At 46.4% G+C, this 27,761-nt stretch overlaps 1 protein-coding gene across 7 annotated transcripts in view; it reads right to left on the bottom strand.

The window, feature by feature from the left end:
- Window positions 1-10,579: 10,579 nt before the first annotated feature.
- PTPRM (protein tyrosine phosphatase receptor type M) overlaps window positions 10,580-27,761 on the bottom strand; it is a 754,490-nt gene continuing 737,308 nt past the window's right edge. For all 7 annotated transcript variants that reach the window (XM_067699674.1, XM_067699676.1, XM_067699675.1 and 4 more), the window contains 3 exons: window positions 26,841-27,004; window positions 20,478-20,613; window positions 10,580-11,317 (listed from right to left, as the gene is read on the bottom strand). In XM_067699674.1, the coding sequence (XP_067555775.1) occupies window positions 11,264-11,317; window positions 20,478-20,613; window positions 26,841-27,004 (354 nt within the window). In that variant the 3' untranslated portion in view covers window positions 10,580-11,263. The remainder of the gene's footprint in view (window positions 11,318-20,477; window positions 20,614-26,840; window positions 27,005-27,761) is intronic.

Below are 27,761 nucleotides of genomic sequence, written 5' to 3'. Positions count from 1 at the left end.
TCTCCTGTTGTGGAGCACAGGCTCCGGATGCGCAGGCTCAGCGGACATGGCTCACGGGCCCAGCCGCTCCGCGGCATGTGGGATCTTCCCGGACCGGGGCACAAACTCGTGTCCCCTGCATCGGCAGGCGGACTCTCAACCACTGCGCCACCAGGGAAGCCCGAAATTGCTTCACTTTTTAATGTTAAATATATTATAAAAGGAAGCTGTATATCCCCACTGTACACCAATCCTAGAGAGAAAGTCTTGGTGATTGATGGAATCATATGTTTTTAGAGAGATTGGGATAATATTATAATACACTAAACTTGGGAAGTCACTGTAAATATATGGACTTAAAAGAAACACCACTGACAGTTCTGTTGGAAGAAATGTCCCAACAACAACAACGGAAATAGCATTTCTTCCAACACTGGAAGCTCATGTACACTTGTGGGCCCCAGATTTTGGTCTCTGACACTCTTCTCCAGTGGAAAGAAAAAAGCTAAATTGGGGATTGAATCCATGTTTTGGAGCAAGAATAAAAAATGTCAGTTAATATAAAATACAAAATAATGAAGTTATTCAAAGAAAGGGTGAATTTAATAGAATATGCTTCCTTCGTGTTATTTTTCATAATGGAAAGGTGTTATCTACGCTATTCGTGGATATCGTGTTTCTTTGATAAGCTCCTGTCTATTTGTCTGATGGAGATATGGAACAGCAGAAGCAGGAGGAGGCGTTGAAACGGATGAATCAGCTACAGTCATTCCAGCGTAAGAAGGAATGATGCCGTTAGCAAGAGTGGACAGCAAGTGCTAAGTGAAGTCGCCATGGGGAGCTTTACTGATCTCGCCAGTTAACTAATATCCAAGCACCTGTTCCTAGATGACAAAGTAGCCAAATGTCCTTAAAAGAAGAAAGCAAATCCCACACACACTCCCTCTTCTCTCAAGGAGTCAAACCCTTGGCAACACCACTAATTATAGGGAGTTAGTAATAAGACATACGTCCAACTATGGTAAGAGACCAGACTAACACATCTCCGTGACTGCACACAAATAAACGCATACAAACCATAGAGGCCACTTTATTCCTGGAAAAGACTCCAAGTCTCAAAGTCAGCCTCGTTAAGGAAGACAGGAACCTAAATGCCCCCTGACAGAACAAGTGCAGCTTCCGTGCAAGAAAAAGAAACTCGCCCCAATGACCACCGGCTCAGGTTTGAATCAATTTGGTCTGTTCAACTGTGTCCTGACCAAGAATCAACAGGTCACCAGCCCAAGGCCTGGATCTCCTAGTGGGATCAAGGCAAATATTCTTTGACTTTGGGGTCTGGTAAAATTTCCAACATTCTAGAAAGGTGCAAAATGTCAGTTACTGGACTGATGGAGTTACTGAAATCCTAGGACAGTGTAAAGCACGTGACATCGGTGACGTGCAATAAAAAGAGTGAGGATCAAAAAGGGAAGCAGATGAAAGCCATGGCATCAGTATCTTTGTAACCTGTTTCGGTGTAAGGGCATTAATCAGTTTTGTGGCTTTTATATTTTGTGTGTGACCATTTTGCATTTAAAGAGTCAGCATATCGAAGGGAATTAATATGTTAGACTTGGGATGCCTAAAAGTGCTGGGGTAACTTTGTAATATAGGGTTTTTATTGATTGGGAACATTTATTTTGTTGAATCTATAATATTTATTAGTTGTAAGTAATTGTAAATATTTAGGGCAAAGTTGATTGTCTAATATCTAAAAAATGTTAATTGTTTAATAAATTCCTAAGATTAGTAACTGGGACGTTGCTTAAATTACAGTTAGTAGTGACTATTCCTCTCCATGCACAGATGCCCCTCTGACACTAAGAAATCCATCAGCACTGAAAGTGGAAAGCCAGTGCTTTTCTAATACATAGTGAGATACTCAGAAATATGATAAAAGTAAATGTTCATCTTTGCACCAGCTACAATTATCACATGAACCATCTGTGGTCTGCCTGCCGTACTTCAGGAAATAACCCCTGAGCAGGAGGTTCTGGAAGCTAGGGGGTAATAAAGAGCATTGATCTACACCTTAAATTTCTAGGCTACAAGTACCTCTTTCTGGAAGCTCCTATTAGGTACCAGAATTGGAACCTAAGTCAGAGATACAGAATTATCCTTGAAACCTACTAGCTTAAAGTAACAAATATGTATTATCTCACAGTTTCCGAGGGTCAGGAATCTGGGAGCAGCTTAGGTGGGTGGTTCTGAAAAGGTCAGATTTCCTGATTAAAAAACTGGGGGAACAGGGTGTCAAATACAGAGGCGGTGAAAAGGATCTCCCCAGGAGAGAGAAAGCAAACCCACCTGTTCATCCCTGATACCATCCTAAGCCTGGGACTTCAGAGATGGTTCCTGCCCCCAGAACCTGTCTCTTGAAGGCTTGTTTCTTTGAATTTGGTGAAACGGAGGCGAGAATGGGTGTGGAGATAAATGCATTTATAGGTATGAGGTGGATCATTTATTTTTCCTGCGAAGGAGGAAATAAAGCCATTGTTGCAGTGTACATAGTTCGAGCGTAGACAGTCCTGGATTATTTGATGGGGAGTTGGAAAGGAAAGATGGACACCATAAATATACTGCGGCAATAATATGTCCATTTGCATATTTTTTTTTTTCTAGCAGCTCTCAGCAGCTTGGGTATATTAAAGAAAGCAGATGGTTAGGTTTCTTTCTTTGTTTATATTTAAAGTGTGTTTCTTATAGGCAGTATGTAATTTGGTCTTGCTTTTTTAATCCAATCTGATAATCTTGGACTTTTAATTGGGGCATTCAGCCCAGTTACATTTTAATGTGATGACTGATGTAGTCAAGTTTAAATCTACCATCTTGCTCTTTGTTTTCTATTTTTCCTATCTGTCCTTTGTTCCATTTTTTCTCTTTTCCTGCCTTCTATTGGATGAATCAAGTCTTTTTTATGATTCCATTTTTATCTCCTTTGTTGTAGCCGTAACTCTTTGTTGTGGCATTTTGGTGGTTGCCGTGGGGTTTAGAATTTAATCTTTAACTTATCACTGTTTACCTCAAAGTGATATCCTACCACTTCTGCACCAGAAGAAACTTACAGCAGGATACTTCTGTTCATCCCCTCTATCTTCATGCTATTGTTGTGATACTTTTTCCTTCTACCTATGTTATAAACTACACACTACATTGTTATTACGTTTTAAAGTTAAACAGTCAATTATTTTTTAAGGATATTTAAATAACAATAAGAAAAGCCTTTTATATTTATCCAGGTACTCACTCTTTTCAGTGCTCTTCATTCCTTTGTATAGATGCAGACTTCCACCTGAGAAATAGCCTTCATTTCTTATATGCATAGATCTTCTGGTGATGAATTTTTCAACTTCTGTATATCAAAAAGTGTCTCTATTTTACCTCTGTTTTGGTAAATATTCTTGCTGGGTACAGAATTTCAGGTTGACAGTTTTTATTTCATTCAATACTTTATATTATTGCTCCACTATCTTCTGGCTTGCATTGTGTCCAAAAAAAGTCTGCTGTAATTTTTATCTTTTGCTGCACACGTTCCGCACCTGCCCCCCCCCCCCGCCCCCCGCCCCCCACCCGGCTGCTTTTAAGATTTCCTGGGATTTATTCCAGGGATGCGAGGATTCTTCAACATATGCAAATTAATCATTGTGATACACCATATTAACAAATTGAAGAAGAAAAACCATATGATCATCTCAATAGATGCAGAGAAAGCTTTTGACAAAATTCAACACCGATTTATGATAAAAACTCTGCAGGAAGTGGGCACAGAGGGAACCTACCTCAACATAAGAAAGGCCATATACGACAAACCCACAGCAAACATCATCCTCAATGGTGAAAAAACTGAAACCATTTCCTCTAAGATCAAGAACAAGACAAGGATGTCCACTCTCGCCACTATTATTCAACATAGTTTTGGAAGTCCTAGCCATGGCAATCAGAGAAGAAAAAGAAATAAAAGGAATACAAATTGGAAAAGGAGAAGTAAAACTGTCACTGTTTGCAGATGACATGATACTATACATAGAGAATCCTAAAGATGCTACCAGAAAACTACTGGAGCTAAGCAGTGAATTTGGTAAAGTTGCAGGATACAAAATTAATGCACAGAAACCTCTTGCATTCCTATACACTAATGATGAAAAATCTGAAAGAGAAATTAAGGAGACACTCTCATTTACCACTGTAACAAAAAGAATAAAATACCTAGGAATAAACCTACCTAGGAGACAAAAGACCTATATGCAGAAAACTATAAGACACTGATGAAAAAATTAAAGATGATACAAACAGATGGAGAGATATACCATGTTCTTGGATTGGAAGAATTAACAATGTGACAATGACTACACTACCCAAAGCAATCTACAGATTCAATGCAATCCCTATCAAACCACCAATGGCATTTTTTACAGAACTAGAACAAAAAATCTTAAAATTTGTATGGAGACACAAAAGACCCCAAATAGCCAAAGCAGTCTTGAGGGACAAAAAAGGAGCTGGAGGAATCAGACTCCCTGACTTCAGACTATACTACAAAGCTACAGTAATCCAGACAGTATGGTACTGGCACAAAAACAGAAATATAGATCAATGGAACAGGATAGAAAGCACAGAGATAAACCCATGCACCTATGGTCAACTAATCTATGTCAAAGGAGGCAAGGATATACAATGGAGAAAACACAGTCTCTTCAATATGTGGTTCTGGGAAAACTGGACAGATACCTGTAAAAGAATGAAATTAGAATACTCCCTAACACCATACACAAAAATAAACTCAAAATGGATTCTCCTGTAAGACCGGACACTATAAAATATAAGACCGGACACTATAAAACTCTTAGAGGAAGAACATTCTTTGACATAAATCACAGCAAGATCTTTTTTGATCCACCTCCTAGAGTAATAGAAATAAAAACAAAAATAAAGAAATGGGACCTAATGAAACTTCAAAGCTTTTGCACAGCAAAGGAAACCATAAATACGACGAAAAGACAACCCTCAGAATGGGAGAAAATATTTGCAAACGAATCAATGGACAAAGGATTAATCTCCAAAATATACAAGCAGCTAATGCAGCTCAATATCAAAAAAACAAACAACCCAGTCCCAAAATGGGTAGAAGACCTAAATAGACATCTCTTCAAAGAAGACATACACATGGCCAAGAAGCACATGAAAAGCTGCTCAACATCACTAATTATTAGAGAAATGCAAATCAAAACTACAATGAGGTATCACCTCACACCAGTTAAAATGGGCATCATCAGAAAATCTACAAACAACAAATGCTGGAGAGGGTGTAGAGAAAACGGAACCCTCTTGCACTGTTGGTGGGAATGTAAATTGACACAGCCACTATGGAGAACAGTATGGAGGTTCCTTAAAAAACTAAAAATAGAATTACCATATGACCCAGCAATCCCACTACTGGGCACATACCCAGAGAAAACCATAATTCAACAAGAGTCATGCACCCCAATGTTCATTGCAGCACTATTTACAATAGCCAGGTCATGCAAGCAACCTAAATGTCCATCGACAGACAAATGGATAAAGAAGATGTGGTATATATATATACAATGGAATATCACTGAGCCACAAAAAGGAACGAAATTGGGTCATTTGTAGAGACATGGATGGATCTAGACACTGTCATATAGAGTGAAGTAAGTCAGAAAGAGAAAAACAAATATCATATATTAACGCATATATGTGGAACCTAGAGAAAAGGTACAGATGAACCAGTTTGCAGGGCAGAAACAGAGACACAGATATAGAGAACAAACGTATGGACACCAAGGGGGGAAGTGGCGGGGTGGGGTGGTGGTATGATGAATTGGGAGATTGGGATTGACATATATACACTAATATGTATTAAATGGATAACTAATAAGAACCTGCTGTATCAAAAAGTAAATAAAATTCTAAAATTCAAAAAAAAAAAGAAAAAAATGGTCATATGTGATATGTAAACAAACAAACAAAAAAAGATTTTCTCTTTGTCATTGGCTTTAAACATTTTGATTATGATGTACATTGGTGTAGCTTTCTTCATGTTTCTGGTGTTTGAAGTTTATTAGGCTTCTTGAATCTGTGGGTTTACAATTTCCATCAAGTTTGGAAAATTTTGCCATTACTTCTGCCTCCCTTTTTCCCCCACTTTGGGGCGACATCAGCAGTTCACTGATACTTTGATCATTTTTGTTCAGTCTTTTCTCTCTGTGTGTTTTATTTTGAATGATTTCTACTGATGTCTTACGTTCACTATTTTTTTCTTCTGCAGTCGAATTTGCTGTGAACCCCCTTTAGAACATTTTTTAAAATCTCAGCCTTTGTAGTTTTCATCTCTTGAAGTTCTACTTGGATTTTAAAAAATATCCTCCATATTTTTGCTTAAATATGCTAAATCTTTTCTCTGGCTTCTTGGTCATCTGGAATAATGTTATAAAATAACTGTTTCAATGTATTTGTCTACTAATTCTCTCATCCATATTATATCTGGGTTAGTTTCACTTGATTGTTTTTTCTCCTCTTTTCTTGTGTGTCGTATTTCTCCGCTTCTTTGTGTGCCTGGTAATTTTGGATTGCATGCCAGACACTGTCAAATTTACTTTCTTGGGTGCGGGATATTTTTGTATCCCTATATTCTTGAGTTTTGTTCTGTGGTGCAGTTAAGCTACTTGGAAACAGTTTGATCCTTTTGGTTATTGCTTCGCTAGGCAGGACTACAGCTGTGTTTAGTCTAGAGCTAATTTCCCCACTTGCTGAGGCCAAAGCTTTCTGGGTTCTCTATCCAATGGGAATAGGAGCTATACGGCTCCGTGTGAACTCTGAGTATTCTTCCTTCCAATCTTTTCGAGTCGTTCTTTCTTTGGCCTCAAGTCCTTTCCATGTTTATCCTGATCAGTACTGAACTGAAGACTTGATTGGGACCGTGCAGATGTTCAGAATTCCTTCTCTATGCATCATCTCATCTCTGCTGCTCTGCCCTGCAAACTCTAACCACCCTGGCTTTTTTGAACGCTCACTTCAAATAAGGGAATTCTCCTTTCAAATAAGGGAGACCACTGGGTTACACCTGGATTCCCCCTTCCTGTACCCATTATCTGGAAATTCTTTCAAGGCTGTTAGCTGGGGGATCCTAGGGTTCATCTAACTTGTTTCCTGTTCCCTTCATTATTTGATGTCCAGTGTCTTGAGAACCACCTTAAAAAATATTTTTTCCCCCAATTTTTTATTTGTTTCAATTAGGAGGGTAAATCTGGTCTTTGATACTCTAATTTGTCTGGGATTGGAAGTCCTGGATGGAGTTCTCTAAATCTGACCATTTGTAGGATAGATATGATGGAACTATAAGGAGTCAAGGGCACTGAGGGTGCTGGTAAATCTGGATGAAGTGATGCATCACAGGGCTTAGGTTGTTCTGGGAAAGGAGGTAAGAAGGGGAGGCTCGCCCAGAGGATGGTCTGGAGAGCTTCATAAATTCAAAGAACAAGGATGGCAGGGATATGGCAAAGAGGAAGCTAGCAGCTGAAGAGACTGGGGTCAGAATTTGGCAAGTTGAAGATTTCAGAGGTGAGGCCATTGCAGGTGACCAGCTGCAGGCTGTGGCCATCCATCAGCTTGAGTGGAGTATGAAGGGCAGCTGTTGAAACTGAGGAAGCATCTACTTGGGGGAGGTCCAGAGGGGCCATTTCCTCGGGAGGTGGGGGGAAGAGAGCCTCATGGTAATCAACGCTATGGGGTAAGTTCCTTTACATATCAATAAAGGTTCCTTAGAGCACAGTAAAAGTGACTAGAGGTAATGTCAGCAGAGGAAGCTGGTAGGAAAAAAGTACAGCAGGACGGAATGGACAGCACATGACAGGAGTGACCTTGACTGACAGGCTTAGCATCCAGGGATAAGATTTACTGTGTCCAGCTGACCAGCCCACAGAAGAAGAGGTCCAGCTGGGGTGGGGGTCCGGGGTGGGATGGCAGGTGGCAGCCGGCCTCCAGATGGCCTCAAGGATTCTCACATCCTGGGATTTGTGCCCCAGTGTATCCCCTCCCACACAGAATAAGGCAGACTTCTGTGACCAATAGGATGTGGTGGAAATGACAGGGCATGACTTCCAAGGCCAAGTCATAAAAGACCTCTGCCTTGCTTCCTGGGTCACTGGGAGAAGCTGCCATCATGCTGCAAGGACACTTGGGCAGCTTGTGAAGAAGCCCATGCGGAGAGGGCTGAAGCCTCCTGCCAATGACCAGCCCCGACTTGCCAGGTGTGTGTGAGCCACCTTGGAAGTGGATCTCCCTGCTCCCGTCAAGCTGTCAGATGACCACAGCCCTGACCCAACACTTGGACAGTCTCTGCATGAGTGATCTTAGAGGCAGAACCATCCAGCAAAGACACTCCTGAATTTCTGACCCATGGAAACTGCAAGAGATAATCAATGTTTATTGGTTATTTAGTATTTGAATCTTGGGGCAATTGTTATTCAGCAGTAGGTAACTGATGCTGATTTTGGTACCCAGAACTGGGATGTCTTAACAAAACCTAAACATATAGGCGTGAGTTTGCATCCACACAGTGAGCAGCTGGTGGACAGCTCATGCTCAGTGCTGGTCACTGCTGGGTCGCCTGGTTGGCTTGGGGTAGCAGCTGGGCCTTCTGAGAGCACTGGGCACAGGATGACCCCTGGGGCCCACCTACCTGAAAACACACAGAGAATGGAATCTGGGAAATGCAGTCCAGTGAGGCCAAGTTGACACATTACAGACACCACAGCACCTGAACTGAAAGCTGTCACAAGGCTGTCCTTGAGCACGACCGTGTCAGGAAGTCAGGGGGGCTTTCACAGCCATCACAGGACACAACAGTGAGGGGAACCCTGGGCACAGAGAGGTCGGCCTCTTTTGTTTGCAAAGGGCAGAGACCTTTGCTGTGTCTGGAAGGTGATGGAATCCCGACCTGCAGGAAGGCCTCATGGGAGATGAGAAACAGCCACCAGATGTTCCTGCTCTCCTATCACTATTTCTGCTAAGAGCTGAAACCGAGGGAAAGGAAGGTAAAAATCCTAGAGATTCACAAGTCTGGAGGAAACCATTGCTCCCACGTGAGATGGGGTTTGATCCTGTAGGGGTGGATGTGAGCTGCATCTGCACACTCAGTCTCAGGTGGCTTCAGGCCCTGCTGAACCAGCTTTTTCTTTCACCCGAGGAGTGAAGACCACCATGACTTTGTCCAAGAGGACTGAGGGTGCCACTTCCCTCACAGCCCTGCCTGTACACAAAGTGTGAGGCCGGCCACAGGCATCCGTCCCCATTCCTGTACCCCGGAGAGGTAGACAGCAAGCGCTTTTTATCTTTTAGGAGCTCGTCCAAGAGAGTGGGGTGGGGATGCTGAGAGGCCACTGTCCACGGCGACCTGGGCAGTGAGGGGCTTGGTCTAGACTCACTGGGCTGCGGCCAGCTCCTCCCGAGCGCGTGGATCGTGTAGTCAGAGTGCAGCAGAGCAGGGAAGGCCTTGGATGCAGGGTCAGCCTCGGTCCCCTTGATGGACAACCTTTGATCTTGTCGTCCTTAGTCACTGAGATCCCCGGAGCGGGTGATGGGCTGTCTCCTGTCTCAGGACGAGGGGCACTTCCTATCCCGAGTGTCATAAGAAGGCTGTGGTGCTGGGGCCACTGCCCCTACCTCCCCCCAGGCCCTGGAGGCACCTGGCACTGACGAGCCTGGGTGACGTTGGACAGGTTATTTAATCTTTTGTCTCCAGCTGTCCGATGGCTCGATGGCTCCATACTGTCCCCGATCACACTGCTGGGTTGGGGAGGAGACTCTGCTGCCACTTGGGAAAGCGCTTGCAGTTTCCAGCACAGAATGGGCGTTCGCCAAAGGTCCGTCCCCACCATCTACTGGCCATCACTTCGCACAGCCTGGCGCTCAGTTTAAACTCAGTGTTCGTCCTCGGCCCGGCTTCCTCCTACTTCAGAGGCCAGGAAAGCCCTCGGGCTGCGGTCTTTCCCTCCTACAGGAAACGTCTTGTCCAGCTTGGTGTCCTGCTCGGATGCACCCTGATCGTGGGACCCTCTAAAGAGCGTTCTCTCAGCAAGTTTCAGGTTTGAATGAGGCTTGGAGAGGACAGACACGACCCCCAGGCCACCGAGATCAAACAGAGAAAGGCACAGGCTGCTCCTGGTCAGAAAGTCGCCGCCCTGGCGTCTGGCCCAGAGCTCCCTGGAACGGCCTGCCCGCCGGTCAGAGTTCACCGGCTGTAGCTTCTGGGGCTTGTGCACCCGGGGAGGCTCCCGGGATGGGCCTCGATCTCTCACTGACCAAAGTTCTCTCTCCAGAGTCCCAACTCTACCTGCTCCAGGCCAGCAGACCCAGGCACGATCTCTCTGCCAGAGGCCCAGAGTGACCGGAGCCGCCCCCGCCGGGGCGCCAGGACAGTAGGCAGACACCACACTGGTCACGGGTCTTTATTTATTGAGTTGAGAATTCACACAAGGTAGCATCATACAGTAGTAAGCCATTTCCAGGGCTGGATAAAAATGATTGTCACTCACCGTGCTTCACGAAAATTTCTTTTAATGAATAAATAATTTGATGAAATCAAAAATATTTACAATATAAACACATGGCAAAGCTTCAGGTCTGTGAGTCTGATCATCGATCTCCGCCTCTCTGAACTGAACGCCTCCCAAGCTTTTCCCCTGGGAACAATACAAATCTGGTAGAAACAACAGCTCATACATCTCTTTGTTCGTTATATGTTTATCTGTTAGTCTTGGAAAGCTACATATATTATGCGACATGTTAAAATACAGATTTTAACTAAAATAATATATTATCATAATGCCAGGTAGCATTCTCCACAGAACAAAAATGTACACTCAGTTGTAACAATAACAAAGGTTCACGGGCCACAAAAGAATACCCCAAGGTACAAATTCCTTCATAAGAATATAATTGTGCTCTTGAGTTTACCAGCTGTCCATGCTGCTCTACGGAGCTGGTGCCTAGGAGGACGGGGCTGGACCACTGGGTGCTGACGGTAGTTTTCCGTCAGGCAGCAGCAGTATTGGGAATTGGGCAGGGCAAGCAGTTTTATAAACACTTTCTTGGGCTCTTCAAGAGAGCCAGTTAGGCAAAGCAAAATAAGCATATGGAGAAGTCTTCATCTCATCGGCACAAACACCATGGCACGTCCTGGCTTTGCAGGATGAAAGGTTTGTGTGCAGGGCTGTGTACGCCGTCAGCCAGCATTCAAGTATTCTAGGGCTACCTCATAGCAGAACTTGTACTGATCCTGGAACACAGAAGGGACAAAATGTCAGCGTGGCCATAGCGGGATGCAGTTTCTCTGAAAGCAATGATGCCAGATTAGGGTTTTAACTGGAAGCAAGCAAACTGAGAAGGATGTGAATCAGAAGCGAACTGGGAAGTCATGGTCCTGAACCACACACACATTCGTCGTTTGTAGATGTTTCCCACAAGGCCGATGAAAGAGGTATTTTGATATCTATGCTCATTAGAATTCCTGGGAAGTTCTAGACAACTGCAACACATATCTCTGTTTGTCCACACGTATGTGTTCACCTGTTACGTCAACATCCTGAGTACAAATTATTGGAAAGCCAAGAGGTGGAAGGAAAGATAATGAGGGCTGGGGACATGCCTTCATGATTTGCTCAGCAAATAAACGCGGCTTCACTCCTGGACCGGCTTTACCTCTGACTGTCAGTCAGCAGCATTTCCTCCGTTTTATGAGAGTTTATTAAGCACCTCTTAAGTACCAAGTGGCTTAACCTGTCCCTGACTCTGAGAAGTCCATGTCCAACAAGGAGGATGAGACGGGCACCCAATGGCACTCACGAGGCAGAGCTGAGCAGCGCCCACGAATGCTCCCCAACATGGGTGCAGTGGAGGAGGGAGCTGAGCTTCTTAAAGAAGATGTGCAGGGGGTGGCAGGTAATGGGGGAGCCTGAGGATGAGCACGTGAGCGGGGGGGCGGTGGTTATGTGTCCTGTTTGCCCGGGACAGTCCCAATTGATGCCTGGTGTCCTGGCGTCATCGTGACTTGTAGGCCCTTTCACTCTCAAGAGTGTCCCGGTTTGAATGATAAAGTACGTGGTCCTCCTAGCAAGCATCCCAGGTGGAGGCGACAAGATAAGGAAAGGCACAGAGTGGGGACGTCTGATGCCCTCTGGGAGCCACATACCAGCTCTTAATCGGGCAGTGAGCTCATCTCTCTCGAGCACAGAATTCTCAGATCCTGGACCACGGCCTGAGCAAGCCCCATGTGAGGTCCTGGCCCAGGTGGGGTTTCAGGTGGGAGGGGAGGGCCTTCGGCACCTGTGTTTATGCCGTGAGCTGACCGATGCTCACCTGGGTGTGGCCTCTGAACCGAGCAGAGGGACACGGGGGTTGAGGACGCCTCCATCTGCCCCCTGGCAGCAGCCCAGTCACTCAGCAACTGGCAGGCCCCCCTCCCCCTCAGTCGGAGGGAGGCTTTCACCAGCCGTGTGGTCAGGACCACTGTCTCACATCCAATATGATGGCCACGACCAAGGAAACGCACCTCTTACTTTGGGGTTTGCCAGATTAATTAAAAAAAGGAATTTCCTTTTTTTTTTTATATGGGCCTAATTAGTCATCGCAATTTTCTTTCTCCACCTACATTTTGTTCTCTAAATGCCCCTCTAAACCAACCTATTTATTTGAAGACAAGGGCCATGGTCTCTCCCTCCGTGGATAATACACCATCCTTAGCAAAGAGCCTGGCACACAGCTGGGGGTCAAACATTGGTTGTGTATGTAAATGGTGACCAGAAAAATGGGTTTAGCAGCTTTTGAGGAAACCCATTTAACATTTAAGGCTAGAGACTGGGGAATTCAAGATATAGCCTCAGCCCTCAGGACCCTACAATCTAGAGGCGAAGACAAAGTAAACAGATCATTCAACACACCGAAGGCGCCACGAAACTGAACATCAATGTCATTAACACCCACCAGCCTAAAATACAGAAGACAGACAAAATCAAGTGCTGGTGAGGTTGTGGAGAAACTGGAACCCTCCTACACTGCTGGTAGGACTGTAACATGGTGCAGCCCCACTGGACGACCATCTGGTGGTCCCTCCGAAGGGTCACCCTATGACCCAGTGATTCCACTCCTAGGAGCACACCTAAGGGCACTAAAAATATGTGACACTAAAACTTTCTGATTCACATTCCAGGATTTATTATTTCAGGGTTTGACACTTTCATTTTCAGAATGTCTAAAAGAGATCATTTGAATTTCAAAATTCTTATGCTGTCAGCTCCCTGGGCTGACGCTGGCTATGGAGTGTTCCAATCACTTCTCTGTTTTTGTGAATCACACAGACAATTCTTTTTTTGTTTTTCATGGAAAACTAAGAGATCAATCCCTTCTTGCAATTAGTTTCAGCGCCGACGATGAACCATCCTCTTAACACAGAAAAATGCACTTAGAGGGCCATGTGGCTGCCGGTCTCAGGTCACAATGCGGGTGCGGAAACCAGGAAACCAGGGGTGAATCCCTCGGGTTCATCCTGAGGGATGGCTGTGGTAGGGGCGTCACTGAAAGTACCCGGTCATAGGCATGACTATGGTTTTCAAAATGAATTCTTTCTCTCATTTTATCCCTCCTAAGCAAGCTGCCAGCCTCCATGGACTCTGTGATGACTGGTTTCTGAACCAGAAAAATAAGGGGAACGAGCAGAAAGGCCACGGATTGCTGCGTCTCTTCCCTCAAGCACCTCGAGAAACGCCTGAAATCTTCCCACACTGCGAACGGATTACACTTGATCACCAGGTATAGGCCCGTCTTTGGTGGGCTCCTCTCTCAGCTTCCTTGCTTTTGAACAGTATAATTAAGCCCCACGAGCTAGCTCTGTGCTTCAGGGAAAAAAGAACTTTTATGCCTTGGTCCCAGAATCTCCCGATTTGGGTGACATCATCTTTGTGCTGGACCATAACCAGGGCAACAAGCTACTCCTCTCGGAGGCCCCTGACCTCACCTTCACTCCAGACCCACCTCTTGTTTCCACAAAAGGGGAGAAAGTGAAGTTTGAAAGGGCACCCAAAGTGAGGTCACGCTTTAAAGGTCCCTGCTCTCGGAGGGGTGGCACGAGGCCACGGTGTCAGTGGGCGGCTGCAGAGGGCTCCCCTGAAGGGCTGGACGGCGCCTTTGTCAGCACGGCAGCCTGTGTCTGCAGAATGGGGCCCTACGGTCAGTCTGTCACTTCAAACACCCCACGTCGCCTAAGAAGATTCAAAGAGAAGAGTCTGCATGGCTCACCTGGGGCAAAGTTTCACACCTGCACACCTGCAGCAGCAGCGCACACCTGCTTTTTGAAACTAGTACCAGCTTCAGTTTCGGCTGGATCCTTGCTGACAAATCCTTCAGTCTGGAAAAAAATCCTTCTGACTGACGCGCCTGTCAGGAGGGGAAGTGGTCCCCTTGTGCCAATAATCCTGGGTGGGACCGTTTGGTTCAACGTTCCCAGTGGGTCACACTGGGTGACCAACCATTGTGCCCAGGAGACACCTGGGAGGCAGCTGCCCATCTCTGACGATGGGTGGGGGGGTCACTACCCTCATTATAGCTCTGCAAGAGTCTGAAGCACCTCCTCCCTCAAAGCCCATGAACAGTCCGTGCAGCTGCTTCCCTATGCAGACCTGTTAGCCTGTAGCCGCCGCCTTCTGGGTCCCAGGGAGCAACTCAGGGTGACGCGGGTCCAGGTACAGAGAAGAAAAGTCCGCTCGCCCAGCAAATGTTTACTGGGCCCTCCTTGGAGCCAGGAGCTCAGCTGGGGCTGGGGGGGTGGGGGTGGGCTCCGCCTCCGGGGGATCAGAGTCTGGGGTGGGTGGGGGCACAGGGCATTCACACAGACTCCTCAGGAGTAGGGAGTGTGACCGCAGGTCAGTGGGCTCAGGGCTGCGAGCCTGGGGGGATGCGTGGCAGGGCCTGGCCCCGGGGGACGTGGATGCCACCAGTGTCCCAGAGACGGGCCACAGGGCCGGTGGGGGCACAGCTCAGGGACGTGAGTGAGCCTCTCTGACACCCCCCCCCCCGAGGCCTACATCCTCTGCTGCAACACACACACCCACACACACCTACACACACATGCACACCCGCCCACACGTGCACGCCTACAACACACCCCCACATACACCTGCATACACAGCCACACCTACACGCAGCCAGACACATGCACACCCGCCCACACGCGCACACACGCGCACACACCTATACACACATGCACACACACCTATACACACAGCCACACCTACACACAGCCAGACACATGCATACCTACACACACATGCACACCTACACACAGCCAGACAGATGCACACCCGCCCACACCCACACACACCTATACAGCACACCCACGCCCACATGCCCCGCCTTTCACATAGCCCGTCAGTTTCCCGTGAGTTCTCAGGCAGACGCTTAGGGGGCAGTGTACACACGTGAGTGGGAGAGTCAGTGTGCTGTCCACGCTGGGGAGGCTGCAGGGTAGGGGTAAGGCCCTCTGTAGGAGTGCCGGGCCAGCATGTTATTTCAGTGCAGGGAAGAGGGAAGGGGCCCGGTCTGGGTGGTCACCTGTCCGTCATGGGAGGTCCTGGCAGAGGTCTGAGTGGGAGAAGGAGGGATGGAGAGGAAGCTGCCCGGCCTCGCCCTGCGGCCCACGTATCCTCCTGAGCCGTGTTTCTTGCCCTGTAGCACATCACGCGGGCTCCGACCGCCCTAATCTTCTGGGCCGTGGCCTGGCATCTGTGTTCGCGAAGTGCCCCAGGTGATCTCACGTGCAGACGGGCCAAGGGCCTTTCTAGACTAGCTACTAAGTTCCTTAACCCCGGCTGCACGTTAGGGTCACCTGGGGCGCTGGTACCACCGCTGCTGAAAAGCCAGGCCCACGTCAACTGGATCAGAGTCTCGGGGATGGGCCCAGGGCTCAGAACTTTTTAAAGCTCCCATTAAAGAAAAGTCAATTTCATAGAGACAGAGACTAGAATTGTGGCTGCCGGGGGAGGGACAAGTGGGGTGATGCTGGTGAGGGAACCGATTTTCAGTTGTAAGAGCAGTAAGCTCTGCGGCTCTAATGTGCAGCACGGTGACTAGAATTAATGATGTGAAACTGTACCCTTGAAAGTTGCTGGCCGTCGATCGTAAGGGTTCTGACCACACACACAGTCAGCTGTGTTAACTCTGTGAGGCCACAGATGTGCTGATTATCGTGATCTCGGTAACCACTCTATAATGCGTACATATGTCACATCAGCACGGTGGCCAAAGCTCCCACCACCTCCCAGGGGACAATATGTTTCTCTAGGCAAGATCTGTCCCCTAAAGGCTGTTTCTCGGTTAAAAAGGAGCCCTGGGAACTTCAAAAGCCAAATGTGGAAGCAAAGGTGGGAGAGGACTGTTAGTTGAAGCAGCAGGTTTTCCAGCAACTGTACTGGATTCATAGGGGCTCAGAGCGGGCGACCCCGTCCGCCTCTGACCAGGCCAATAGCGCCAACCTCACTCAGGCTGTACCGTCGCGGCCTGCCCCACCCCCCTGGAACCCAGGCCTTTGATGGGGGTTGGAGCCTGGCTGAAGAGGTGGATAACTGAGAAGCTGGCCTGAAACAGGGGTCAGGAAACAAACCCAGCGGCCCCTGCTGCATCAAAACATCTAGTCTTGTGTTCAAATGATTTTGCTTCCTGGCAGTCCACTGGCTTTCCCCTGGAGCCTCACACCTAAACATTTAAAGAAATAAATCCATAGGGCCTTCTGGCTCTCCCTGGAGAGTGCCATGCTTCAAAACGCATAGGGAAGTTCCTAACTCAGAAGCAATTTGGAAAAATAGTGAGCGGCAAGGGGAGACGAAGACGGGCACACCGACCGCCGCGGAACATTCATCCGGCCCTGGCAGGGAGGGCGTGGCAGCAAATTTCGGTGTCTGAATGGAAAGGGCCCCCAATGAGCAGACCCAGGCGCACCTGGTGGGGCTCCCCACGCCTACCCGCCTACCTCCTGGGGTGCGCTCCACGGCATCCTGGCTCCCACTTCATTCTGCGCAGAGGCAGCTAGGAGGTACCTTTTCAGCTGCTGGTACAACATTTTGTGCTTAGGAGAAACACAGGTCTTGGATAGCCTTTTATGCCCGATAAAATTATACCAGATTTTATCTCCTTGACTTGAACTAATTAATTCTCTCAGCCAACACACAAATGTACGAGTACCAAACTAAACAGAAATTGTACTTACAGGCAAAAACGAACAAGTCAACGACAAGAGGCCTGATTCAACTCAAGAAGCTTCAAACCCACTGAAAAGAGCATAGTGACATTTTTTCTCTGGTCACCAGATATTATCCATTATCCTGCCAGCAGGCACTGTGACAAGTTTATCAGACATTTTTCTCAGGAAATTGTAGGACTCGCCTACATTTCTCAGCCACTGAGTTGACCCTAAAACTGGTGCTGACCCTCGGGGTTTTGGGCATCCAAGGACCCTATTTCTCTATCAGAATCACACATGACTACGGAAACGCCCTGGCTATTGTAGGTAAGTGGGCTGAGATCAGAAGCTTCCTTCATGTAATATCACCCTTGTCCTGTAGTCTGCACCGTGGATTTGGGAAAAGCCACGTTGCTCCTGCCCATAAAAATTGGTGAGTGATGGCAAATCAAAACTACAATGAGATATCATCTCATACCGGTCGGAATGGTCATCATCAAAAAATCTAGAAACAATAAATGCTGGAGGGGGTGTGGAGAAAAGGCAACACTCTTGCACTGCTTGTGGGAATGTGAATTGGTACAGCCACTATGGAGAACAGTATGGAGGTTCCTTAAAAAACTACAAATAGAACTACCATATGACCCAGCAATCTCACTACTGGGCATATACCCTGAGAAAACCATAATTCAGAAAGAGTCGTGTACCACAATGTTCACTGCAGCTCTATTTACAATAGCCCGGAGATGGAAACAACCTAAGTGTCCATCATCGGATGAATGGATAAAGAAGATGTGGCACATATATACAATGGAATATTACTCAGCCATAAAAAGAAACAAAATTGAGCTATTTGTAATGAGGTGGATAGACCTAGAGTCTGTCACACAGAGTGAAGTAAGTCAGAAAGAGAAAGACAAATACCATATGCTAACACATATATATGGAATTTAAGAAAAAAAAATGTCATGAAGAACCTAGGGGTAAGACAGGAATAAAGACACAGACCTACTAGAAAATGGACTTGAGGATATGGGGAGGGGAAGGGTAAGCTGTGACAAAGCGAGAGAGAGGCATGGGCATATATACACTACCAAACGTAAGGTAGATAGCTAGTGGGAAGCAGCCGCATAGCACAGGGAGATCAGCTAGGTGCTTTGTGACCGCCTGGAGGGGTGGGATAGGGAGGGTGGGAGGGAGGGAGACGCAAGAGGGAAGAGATATGGAATCATATGTATATGTATAACTGATTCACTTTGTTATAAAGCAGAAACTAACACACCATTGTAAAGCAATTATACTCCAATAAAGATGTAAAAAAAAAAAAAAAAAAAAAAAACTGGTGAGTGATGGAAGCTGTAGCCAGAGCCACTGGGGGAAAGGCCTGGAAGGGTCTGCTTCTAATGACCTGCTTAGTTCAGGCTGCAGTGAGAGGGAACTGACATTTAAAAAAAAATCAAGGTCAGCTTTTTTCAAGTACCAACTGAAGTTTGGAAGCAGCACACCCGTCCCTGAATCAGGGCGTTAAATACCGAATGACATCACAGTCAGAACATTTTCATTATGCATTTGTTTCCATCCTCTGTCATCCTCTGTCAACCTGCTTATCTGTTCTAAACCCAGGCCGCCTCTAACTGCCCGACTGGCCTTTTCTCAACTGCCCTAAGCCCAGAAGATGGAGAATTCCATGGTGGGGGAACTCTCTAAAATTCGGGATGGGGGGGGGTCCCGGGGAGTGAGAGAGTTCTCTGACTAGTGGAGTCCGGGCATGGAATGTGAGGGTCAGCCTCCTGGCCCATCCGCGTGACTTCTGGGCCGTGGGAAAGGCACTTACGAGCACCGTGTGTATACATGCTGCCCTCCGGCGGGCCCCTCGCCCTCACCCAGCACTCGTTTTCAGGGACCAGGCCACACCGTGCCCCGTAGACCCCTCCACTCTCAGGGACCAGGTCTTTCTCACCTGGGCAGCTTCCAAAACACTCTCACACATATCGTCCTGTGGGATGATCTCAACAAACCAACACTATCCCTGGTTTACACGACTCAGGCTCAGGAAAGTAGAGCGACGCGCCCAAGGCGACTTCAACAGCCAAGGTACTTTGTCCGAGGTTACTTCACTTCAGTGAGCAGAGCTGAGACTAGAGGGTGGGTTTGCAGGGGCGTCCCCAGGGCAGGGCAGGGAGCTGCCATGTGGGGGGCAAGATCCTTTTTTCACAGAAACCAACATGGTAATTGCTGATGGTTTGAGAGTCTGCACCTGGCCAAACAGGTGCCTGTTTACCAAATTCCCTAGGCAGCACGGTGCTCCTGGGGGCGGGAGCAGCTCGTCGGGCGCGAGGCACGTCAGTGGGGGAAGCAGGGCTTTTGCCAAGCAGGGCTTGGATGTGGCCATCACAGGCAGGGGCCATGGCTGCTTCTTCAGCCTCAGCTTGAATCTCAACTCCCTCTTTAGTCCCTTTATTACATTTACAATTTTAACCCCCTGCTGCAGTGCTGCGCACCCAGGACGCAGGCTTTCCAAGCTCATCAGCGACCCCGTCGCCCCCGCCCCCCCATTCTCCCCACCTTGGGGTTGGTCTTACTGTTTCCTCCCGATCCTTCCTCCACTGACAGAGAAGTACAAAAACCTCATCGAAAAGCTTCCTCCTTTAAGCTATCCTCCTATTCTTGAGTCTCAGTGGTTGGCATCTCAACAGCTCCGCACAAAAAAGAGATTCCATGAAATACTCTAAGAAAATAATTCCACATCGTCCTTTGTTTCTCCACCTCTTTCATCCTTTCCTCAGATATGGCCACCGTAATTAAATGCAATCGTTTGGATGTCAAACTCCAATTCCCAGCTTTGATAAATATTAGGTGATTAAGCTATTTATAAAATATGTAATTTGAAAATCTGGCATTTCATGTGCTATGATTATTTCTTCTCTGTGAAGATGAAGTGCTTAGCCACGTGGAAGGCGCTGCCGAGAACAGCAATTAATCAGGATGTTCGCTTGTGAGTTTCAACTATTTCCATGTGTCAAATGTGCTGAGCTGAGTCTCCTTGTGAAAAGGCAGAGGAAGGGAGAACGAGGGAGAAAAACCCGCACGAGTGAAGCGATTGCACTGTGAACACGAGTCTCTCCCTCCCAGGGGTCAGCCTGAGCGAGGGGCCGGGTGTCTCACGCTAACCGGGAAAGGGCCCCCCCGAGCGGGATGGACGGGGTCCTACCAGCAGGTCCACCATGTTGGGCTTGTTGTTCCTCAGCGTCTTCACGGCGTGGAAGACGTCCACCGTCCTCTGGTGCCGGAGCATCTCACAGACAATGCTGATGGCGCAGAAGGTCCCGCTGCGGCCTCCCCCGTTCCTGTGGGAAGAGGAGGAGAGGCAGGTGGTGGGCCTGGGTCGCTCTCGCACCGCACGGCTCCCACCACCTGTGTGCACCTGCTGCCTGAGCCCTCCCAGCTCCCACCTGGGCCCATCCCTCTACTGATGCAAATGGGGCCCAGGGATCACCTGACTGGAGGTGATGCGAAACCGGCACATCCTGCTCTCCCAGTTGGTCTCTGCCCTGATGATGTAAGCTGATATGGCAATTTACCAGTTTTTATGGAAAGGGACCACCCAGGAAAATTCTCAATAAACAAACAACTCGTGTAGCATGTGCAGGAAAACTGTGATGGGTGTGGGTTATGCTCAAAGACGGATTTGGCTGTAAATAATCCATTAGCATGTCATGATTTATCTCTAAAACATAAGGGCTCTTTTTAAATAAACTTTTTATTCTGGATTAATTTTAGATGTACAGAATCACTGCAAAAATAGCACAGAGAGTTCCTTGCCTGCCCACCTTCCCCTGATGTAAAAATGTCACATAACCATAGCAGATGGTCAAAACCAGGAAGTTAATGCTGGTATAACACTATTAACTAAACCACAGACCTTAGTCAAGTGTCACCACTTTTTCTGGTCCAGGATCCAGTCCAGGACCCACCTTGCATTTAGGTGTCACACCTCCTTAGTCTCTTCCACGTGATCAGTCCCCCATCTTCCCTTGTCTTTCTCGACCTTGACACTTTCAAAGAGGACTGGTCAGTTATTTTGTAGAGTATGGAATATAGGGTGAGATGTAGGAAACAACCATGGTCCCCTTCCACGATTTGAGAAGTCATCACAAAATACAAATTGTAGAAAGTCCTTCATTTGAGTTCGTCTGATGCCTTCTCATCACTGGAAATGAGGTTATGCACTTTGGCAAGAAAGCCACAGAAGGGCTGTTACCTCCTTTGAAGGTTCATGGTGTTGAACTGTCTTATTGCTCGTGATGTCGACCTTGGTCACTTTTTTTTTCTTTGCCTTTTCTACCATATTCTTTTTTTTAAATTTATTTTATTGAAGTATAGTTGATTTACAATGTTGTATTCTACTATATTCTTTTTAAAATATCTTTATTGGAGTATAATTGCTTTACAATGGTGTGTTAGTTTCTGCTGTGTAACAGAGTGAATCAGCTATACATATACATACATCCCCATGTCCCCTCCCTCATGAGCCTCCCTCCCACCCTGCCTATCCCACCCCTGGTCGCTTATTAAGACGGTGGGTGTCTGGCAGATTTTTTCACTGTGTAGTTATGTATAATTACCATCATAACTTCTCTTTGTAGTTAGTATCTTGGGAAAGATACTTTGGGATTATGCAAATATCTTGTTTCTCCTCAAAGTTTCACCCACTGATTTTAGTGTCCATTGGTAGATTCCATCTGCAACAAGTCACAGTGATATCTGCCTGACTGGTTTTCACTTCCCTCTCTCCTTCTACATTCTACTCTAAAGAGAGAGCTGTCTCTCAGCCACCATTTGAAAATTTATTTGCTTATTTATTTCTATTTTATTATTTATTTAAGTCACTTTAGACTTATACATATTAATTTCACTTCTATGAGCTAAAATAGTATCCATATTTATTTTGTTGCTGAAATTGTTCCGGTTTGGGCCATTAGGAGCTCCATCAGGCTGGTTCCTCCATCTCTTTTCAAGCACTTCCTTACTTTCTAGAACCACAAGATGTTCTACGCTCATCCTGTATCTCCTTCCCTGCACCAGCTCTGGAATCAACCTCTTTTCCAAGTAGATAAAGGATCCTTTTTTTAACAAACACAATATTATTATTATTACACCTAAAATAAATACTACATTTTAATAGAATCAAATTTCTAGACACTGTCCAAATTTCCAAGATTGTTTCAGACATTTTCTTACAGCTAACTTTTTCAAATCCTCATCCAAGCAAAGTCCACATGTTGAATTTGGTTGACATGTCTTGCAAGTTTATTTTAATCTATAGGTTCCTCTTTGCTCTCTTCTTTTTTTCTCTTGGCAATTTATTTGTTGAGGAAATGGGGTCATTTTCCCCTGCAGGGAAAATGACAACCCACATTCTGGGCTGTTCTCATTCACTGTATCTCTGAGAAGCACTTAACACACCAATTTCTAATCCTATACTTCCTGTTTATTGGGAGTTAGCTCCAGAGCGTCATAAGAATTCAGGATTTTTTTTTCTGGACAAGGATACTTTATAAATGAACTTTCATTGGGAAGCAGGCACAAGATATCAACCTGTTCTGTGATTTTAAGATTGATCTCTGTGTTCCAATGCCAGCTTGATCATTCCATGATTAAGTTCCTAATTCATTTTTTAGATAAAGTATAACATACCTATAATTAAGTCCACAAACGGTAAATATAGATCTGTTAACTTCTACAAATGCATATGCCATGTAACCACCATTCAGATCAAGGTACAGACTGCTATCAGCCCCCTGAACCCCCCTCCTCCCAATATTCCTTCCTCATCAACACCATCAATACCCCAAGATAATCTTTGTTCTCACATCTAGCATCATAAGTTTCTTTTGTCTGTTTTGGAATTTTGAATACGTGGAATCATACAGTATATACTCTTTTATTTTTTTATTATTTTTTTATTTTTCAGTACGCGGGCCTCTCACTGTTGTGGCCTCTCCCGTGGCAGAGCACAGTCTCCGGACGCGCAGGCTCAGCGGCCATGGCTCACGGGCGCAGCCGCTCCGCAGCATGTGGGATCTTTCCGGACCGGGGCACGAACCCGTGTCCCCTGCATCGGCAGGCGGACTCTCAACCGCTGCGCCACCAGGAAAGCCCAGTATATACTCTTTTGAGTGGCTTATTTCACTTAATATTATCTGTGTGAGAATAACCCATATTGTACCAGTAGTTTGTTCTCTTACATTGCTGAGAACAATTCCATTGAATGGATATACTACTATATAATTGTACTACTGTATAATTTCTTTATCTAGGAGCTGACAAATGTTTGGGATGTTTGCAGCTTTCCATATTATGAGTACACCTGCTATAAGCATGTTTCCTATTGCATATATGACTCATTTCTGTAGTTACAGACCTCAGAGGAGAAGAGCTCAGAGGATACATTTATATTTAGCTTTAGTAGATGCTGTTAACCAGCTCCAAAATGGTTGTACATATTTACTTCCTACCAGCAGCATTTGGGAGTCCAGTTTTTCCACAGCTTCCCAACACTTAGAATCATTTATTTGTTTATCGTTTAAATTTTAGCCATTCTGGTGAGCATGCAGGGACATCCGATTTTAATGTATTTTAATGTGTATTTTCCTGAAAACTAATGATGCCTTTTCTATGCTTATTGGCTATCTGGCTATTCTTTTTTAAAAAATGCAGTTCTTATCAAGTGTTCTGCCTATCCTTTTCCTATGGACTTGCAGTAGTTCTTGGGCATTCTGGCTATGAATCCTTTGTCAGATGTATGTAGCGCAAACTCCTTGTCTTGCCTTGTGTTTTCACTCTCACTGGGGTCTTTGGATGGGCAGGAGTGCTTAGCTTTAACGAAATCCAATTTACCAATGTTTCCTTTATGGATACTGTCCTGTGTAACACACCTCTGGTTACCCCATGGTCCTGAAGATTTTCTCTAGAAGCTTCATTGTTTTCCTTTTCACGTGTTGGTCTACAATCCACCTGGAGATGCTTTCTGTGTGTAGCATGAGAAGGGACACCACTGCCCTGCAGGAGGTGTGTGCTGTGGACCTTGTTGTGAATCAGGAGACCCCGAGGTGTGGCTCCGTTCCTGGACTTTCTCTTCTGCTCCCTTAGTTTGTGTTCTCTCTTTGCACTGACGCCTCACTGCTTTTCCCCCATCGGCTTTTTACCTAACGCTTTCAGCAGCTATCGACGACCACTGTCTACTTCCATTACTTTCATCAAGGGTTGAAAGATGGTGATATCTTAATTCTCTCCATTCTGTCTGGTTTTACTAGCTGGAAGACATGTGTAAAGAAAAAGAATCCCGTTTGCTTAGTGCGACCCATAATGCGGCTCAAGGAACCATCTAATTCACAGCCCTGGAGGGCGTCTCGGGCAGGGACGCTCTGCCCAATGCCAGTAGGTGGCGCTGCGCTTTGCCGAATACGAAGATCTCTCCTTAGAGATGGAAAGCAGGTTGCCTTTGGGGGTCAAAGCATCCCTTCCTGGCATGTTCCCACAACTAAAAAACCTTAGATTAAGATTTTTAAATCTCAACAACGATCAGCATCCTCAGACCCAGGCCTGGGTCTCATGCCCACCGTAATGCTGAGAGAGGACGAGGCAGGCCCACAGGAATAGCAGGGACTTTTGGTGGGGACGGTGGTTCCAAAGAAAAGTCCAGGGGGGTGGGGGCTGGGCTGGTCGGAGGGCAGAAGCAGCAGGTGCCCACCACGTCCACTGGAGTTAAAGAACAGCCCGCTGTCTTAGCCACCACGTGGGGTGGTGATGTAATGGTTTAGTTCGGGGTCGCAGCTGTGCCTTGGGAGAGTATGGCTATGAAGTGCAGTGATTCAAGGGGTCTTTGTGTCTTCCCCTCAGGCCTGTCCTGTGCCTCAGCTCCCCTCTTGGGATGTAGCCCTTTGGGTTACAGCACTGGCCCTTGTTAGGAAGCTACTAGGAAGCGTGGCATTCCTAGTCCAGACGCTGGTGGAGTCCAGACGCAGAAATCGGTAACTGCAAACTATTTTTAGTATCTCCAAGAAACCTAACGGATCGAATACAAACTCTAACCAAAATGTCAATTTTCCTTGCTGGGCTTGTATGAACTCACACAGGTGACCCTCTGATTATATTCTGATCAGAAGTTATATCTGGGCGTAGAGAAATAAAAACGGGGACGTGAGCTGTTAATCGATCCTTTTGGACATTTTCTCCGTGGAGACGTTTTTAATGAACTGGGTCCCTGAGAAGGAAGGCAAGGTTTTGGGGGTGGGGCCTCTGACGGAGGGCAGGGATGAGTCAGTTCATACGATTCTTAACGAGGGCACAGCAGTTTCCTGCAGGACGAGACACTGCCACGTTCGGTGCCGAAAGGGGCTCCCAGGGAGGCTCCAGGACCCCGGGGTGGGGGTGGGGTTTGGGGTACGGGGGCTGCATTGCGGGAGGTACAGCACCGAGTGGACGGTAACCCAGCCCTTAGCTTCGCCTGTTGATTTCACAAGGGTCGGTCTGCCCGGAGTAGAGCTTTATCTTCCTTTCAGTTCGGGAGAGATCTCACTGTGCGCTTCTAATGACACTCCACCGAAAAGAGACATCAGCTTAATACTTTCAGTTTCCACAAATTCTCTACCCATCTGCCCTGACTGCAGGGCTTTCTAATCGCCGGCTCCATTAAGCCAGCTCCAACTGGCTGATTAGCTGCTACCATCACCTACGAGAAAATGCAGGTGAAAGTGCTTTGAAAAGCACGGAGACTCGAGCCAGTGGCTCTCAACCTTGGGGGCACTCTGAAACAATCCAGGTCCTCGCACCCCCAGAGATTTTATTTAGGTGGTTTTGCTGTGGTCTGGGCGTAGTGTTTTTTTTTTTTTTAAAGCTCCCCAAGTGTGTAGCCAAGGTCGGAAACCATCATTCTGTAGCCAAGTTCTCCCGTTTTAGCACCTGCTAAAACTGCCAGCAGGGAGACCAGTTTGGAGACACTGGCTGTAAGCAAATCTTCCCAATATATATATATCCCCAGGCAAACAAAATGAGACAAAACAAAACTCTCTTAAAAACCACAAAGAAGAAGGAGACGGTTCCTTTGAAACCTCTGACATGAAATCCAATAGAATTACCAACTAGTGAGCTGGTAAACCAGCTTTTCCATATCAGGGAGGGTGCCCGGATTGTGGCCTTCGCTGACATCCGTGATGTAAATACCCCCACCACCGATGATTTCAAGTTACCAACAGTTTAACAACCAGCTCAGAAAATTCCCCATAGCTTAACAATGGGCTCTCAAGAGCTGGTAGGAGCTCACTGAACCCACCCAGGTATTGTTTTTCTGAGGGGGGGCGTTGGCTCCCAACCACAAGGTCAGGGCTCATTTTATAGCAGTGACACCCCATCCAAATGTAAAACGTGCATGATCTTGTTTTCTGCAAAGTAAACCAAACACTTAATGAGCCGACTGGTGAGCTTTCACTCAGACCTGCTTATTTCTTCTCCATTTATAGTGAAATGAGAGGCAGTGAAGCAGGGCATCAGCCCAGTGGATCTGAGCACTTACAGGCAGTGCACAACCGTGCGGCCTTCCCCACCATTGTATTCCTCCTGCCACTTGTCCACCTGGCGGATGAGCTTCAAGAAGGAGCGCTTGGACACAGGCGTGTCCCTGTACATGGGCCAGCCCAGGAACTGGAACTGCTGCACCATCCGGTACCCGTCCTGGGGCTGCAGAGAGTCGGGCAACAAGTGGGGAGTGGAGAGAAAGCAGGCATTATTCCCGGGGCTGAACTCCAGTGGGTTGATCCCACCTACTCATCCCTGTGGGCACGAGGGAAGGAGGGGCCTGCCTGTAAATAATGAAGGAAACGTCTACTGGCCCAAAGAGTTACGAGTTTCAATCTGCAGCCATTATAAAAAACCATGTGATGCTAAAAACTCTCCAGAAAGTAGGCATACAGGGAACCTACCTCAACATAATAAAGGCCATATATGACAAACCCACAGCCAACATCGTTCTCAATGGTGAAAAACTGAAACCATTTCCTCTAAGATCAGGAACAAGACAAGGTTGCTCACTCTCACCACTATTATTCAACATAGTTTTGGAAGTTTTAGCCACAGCGATCAGAGAAGAAAAAAGTAATAAAAAGAATCCAAATCGGAAAAGAAGCAAAGTTGTCACTGTTTGCAGATGACCTGATACTATACACAGAGAATCCTAATGATGCTACCAGAAAACTATTAGAGCTAATCAATGAATTTGGTAGAATAGCAGGATACAAAATTAATGCACAGAAATCTCTTGCATTCCTATACACTAACAACGAAAAATCTGAAAGAGAAATTAAGGAAACACTCCCATTTACCACTGCAACAAAAAGAATAAAATACCTAGGAATAAACCTACCTAAGGAGACAAAAGACCTGTATGCAGAAAACTATAAGACACTAATGAAAGAAATTAAAGATGATACCAACAGAT

This window comes from Pseudorca crassidens, chromosome 12, assembly GCF_039906515.1.
Source record: "Pseudorca crassidens isolate mPseCra1 chromosome 12, mPseCra1.hap1, whole genome shotgun sequence".
Taxonomy (NCBI): domain Eukaryota; kingdom Metazoa; phylum Chordata; class Mammalia; order Artiodactyla; family Delphinidae; genus Pseudorca; species Pseudorca crassidens.
This window is presented reverse-complemented; position numbering and strand designations above follow the sequence as displayed.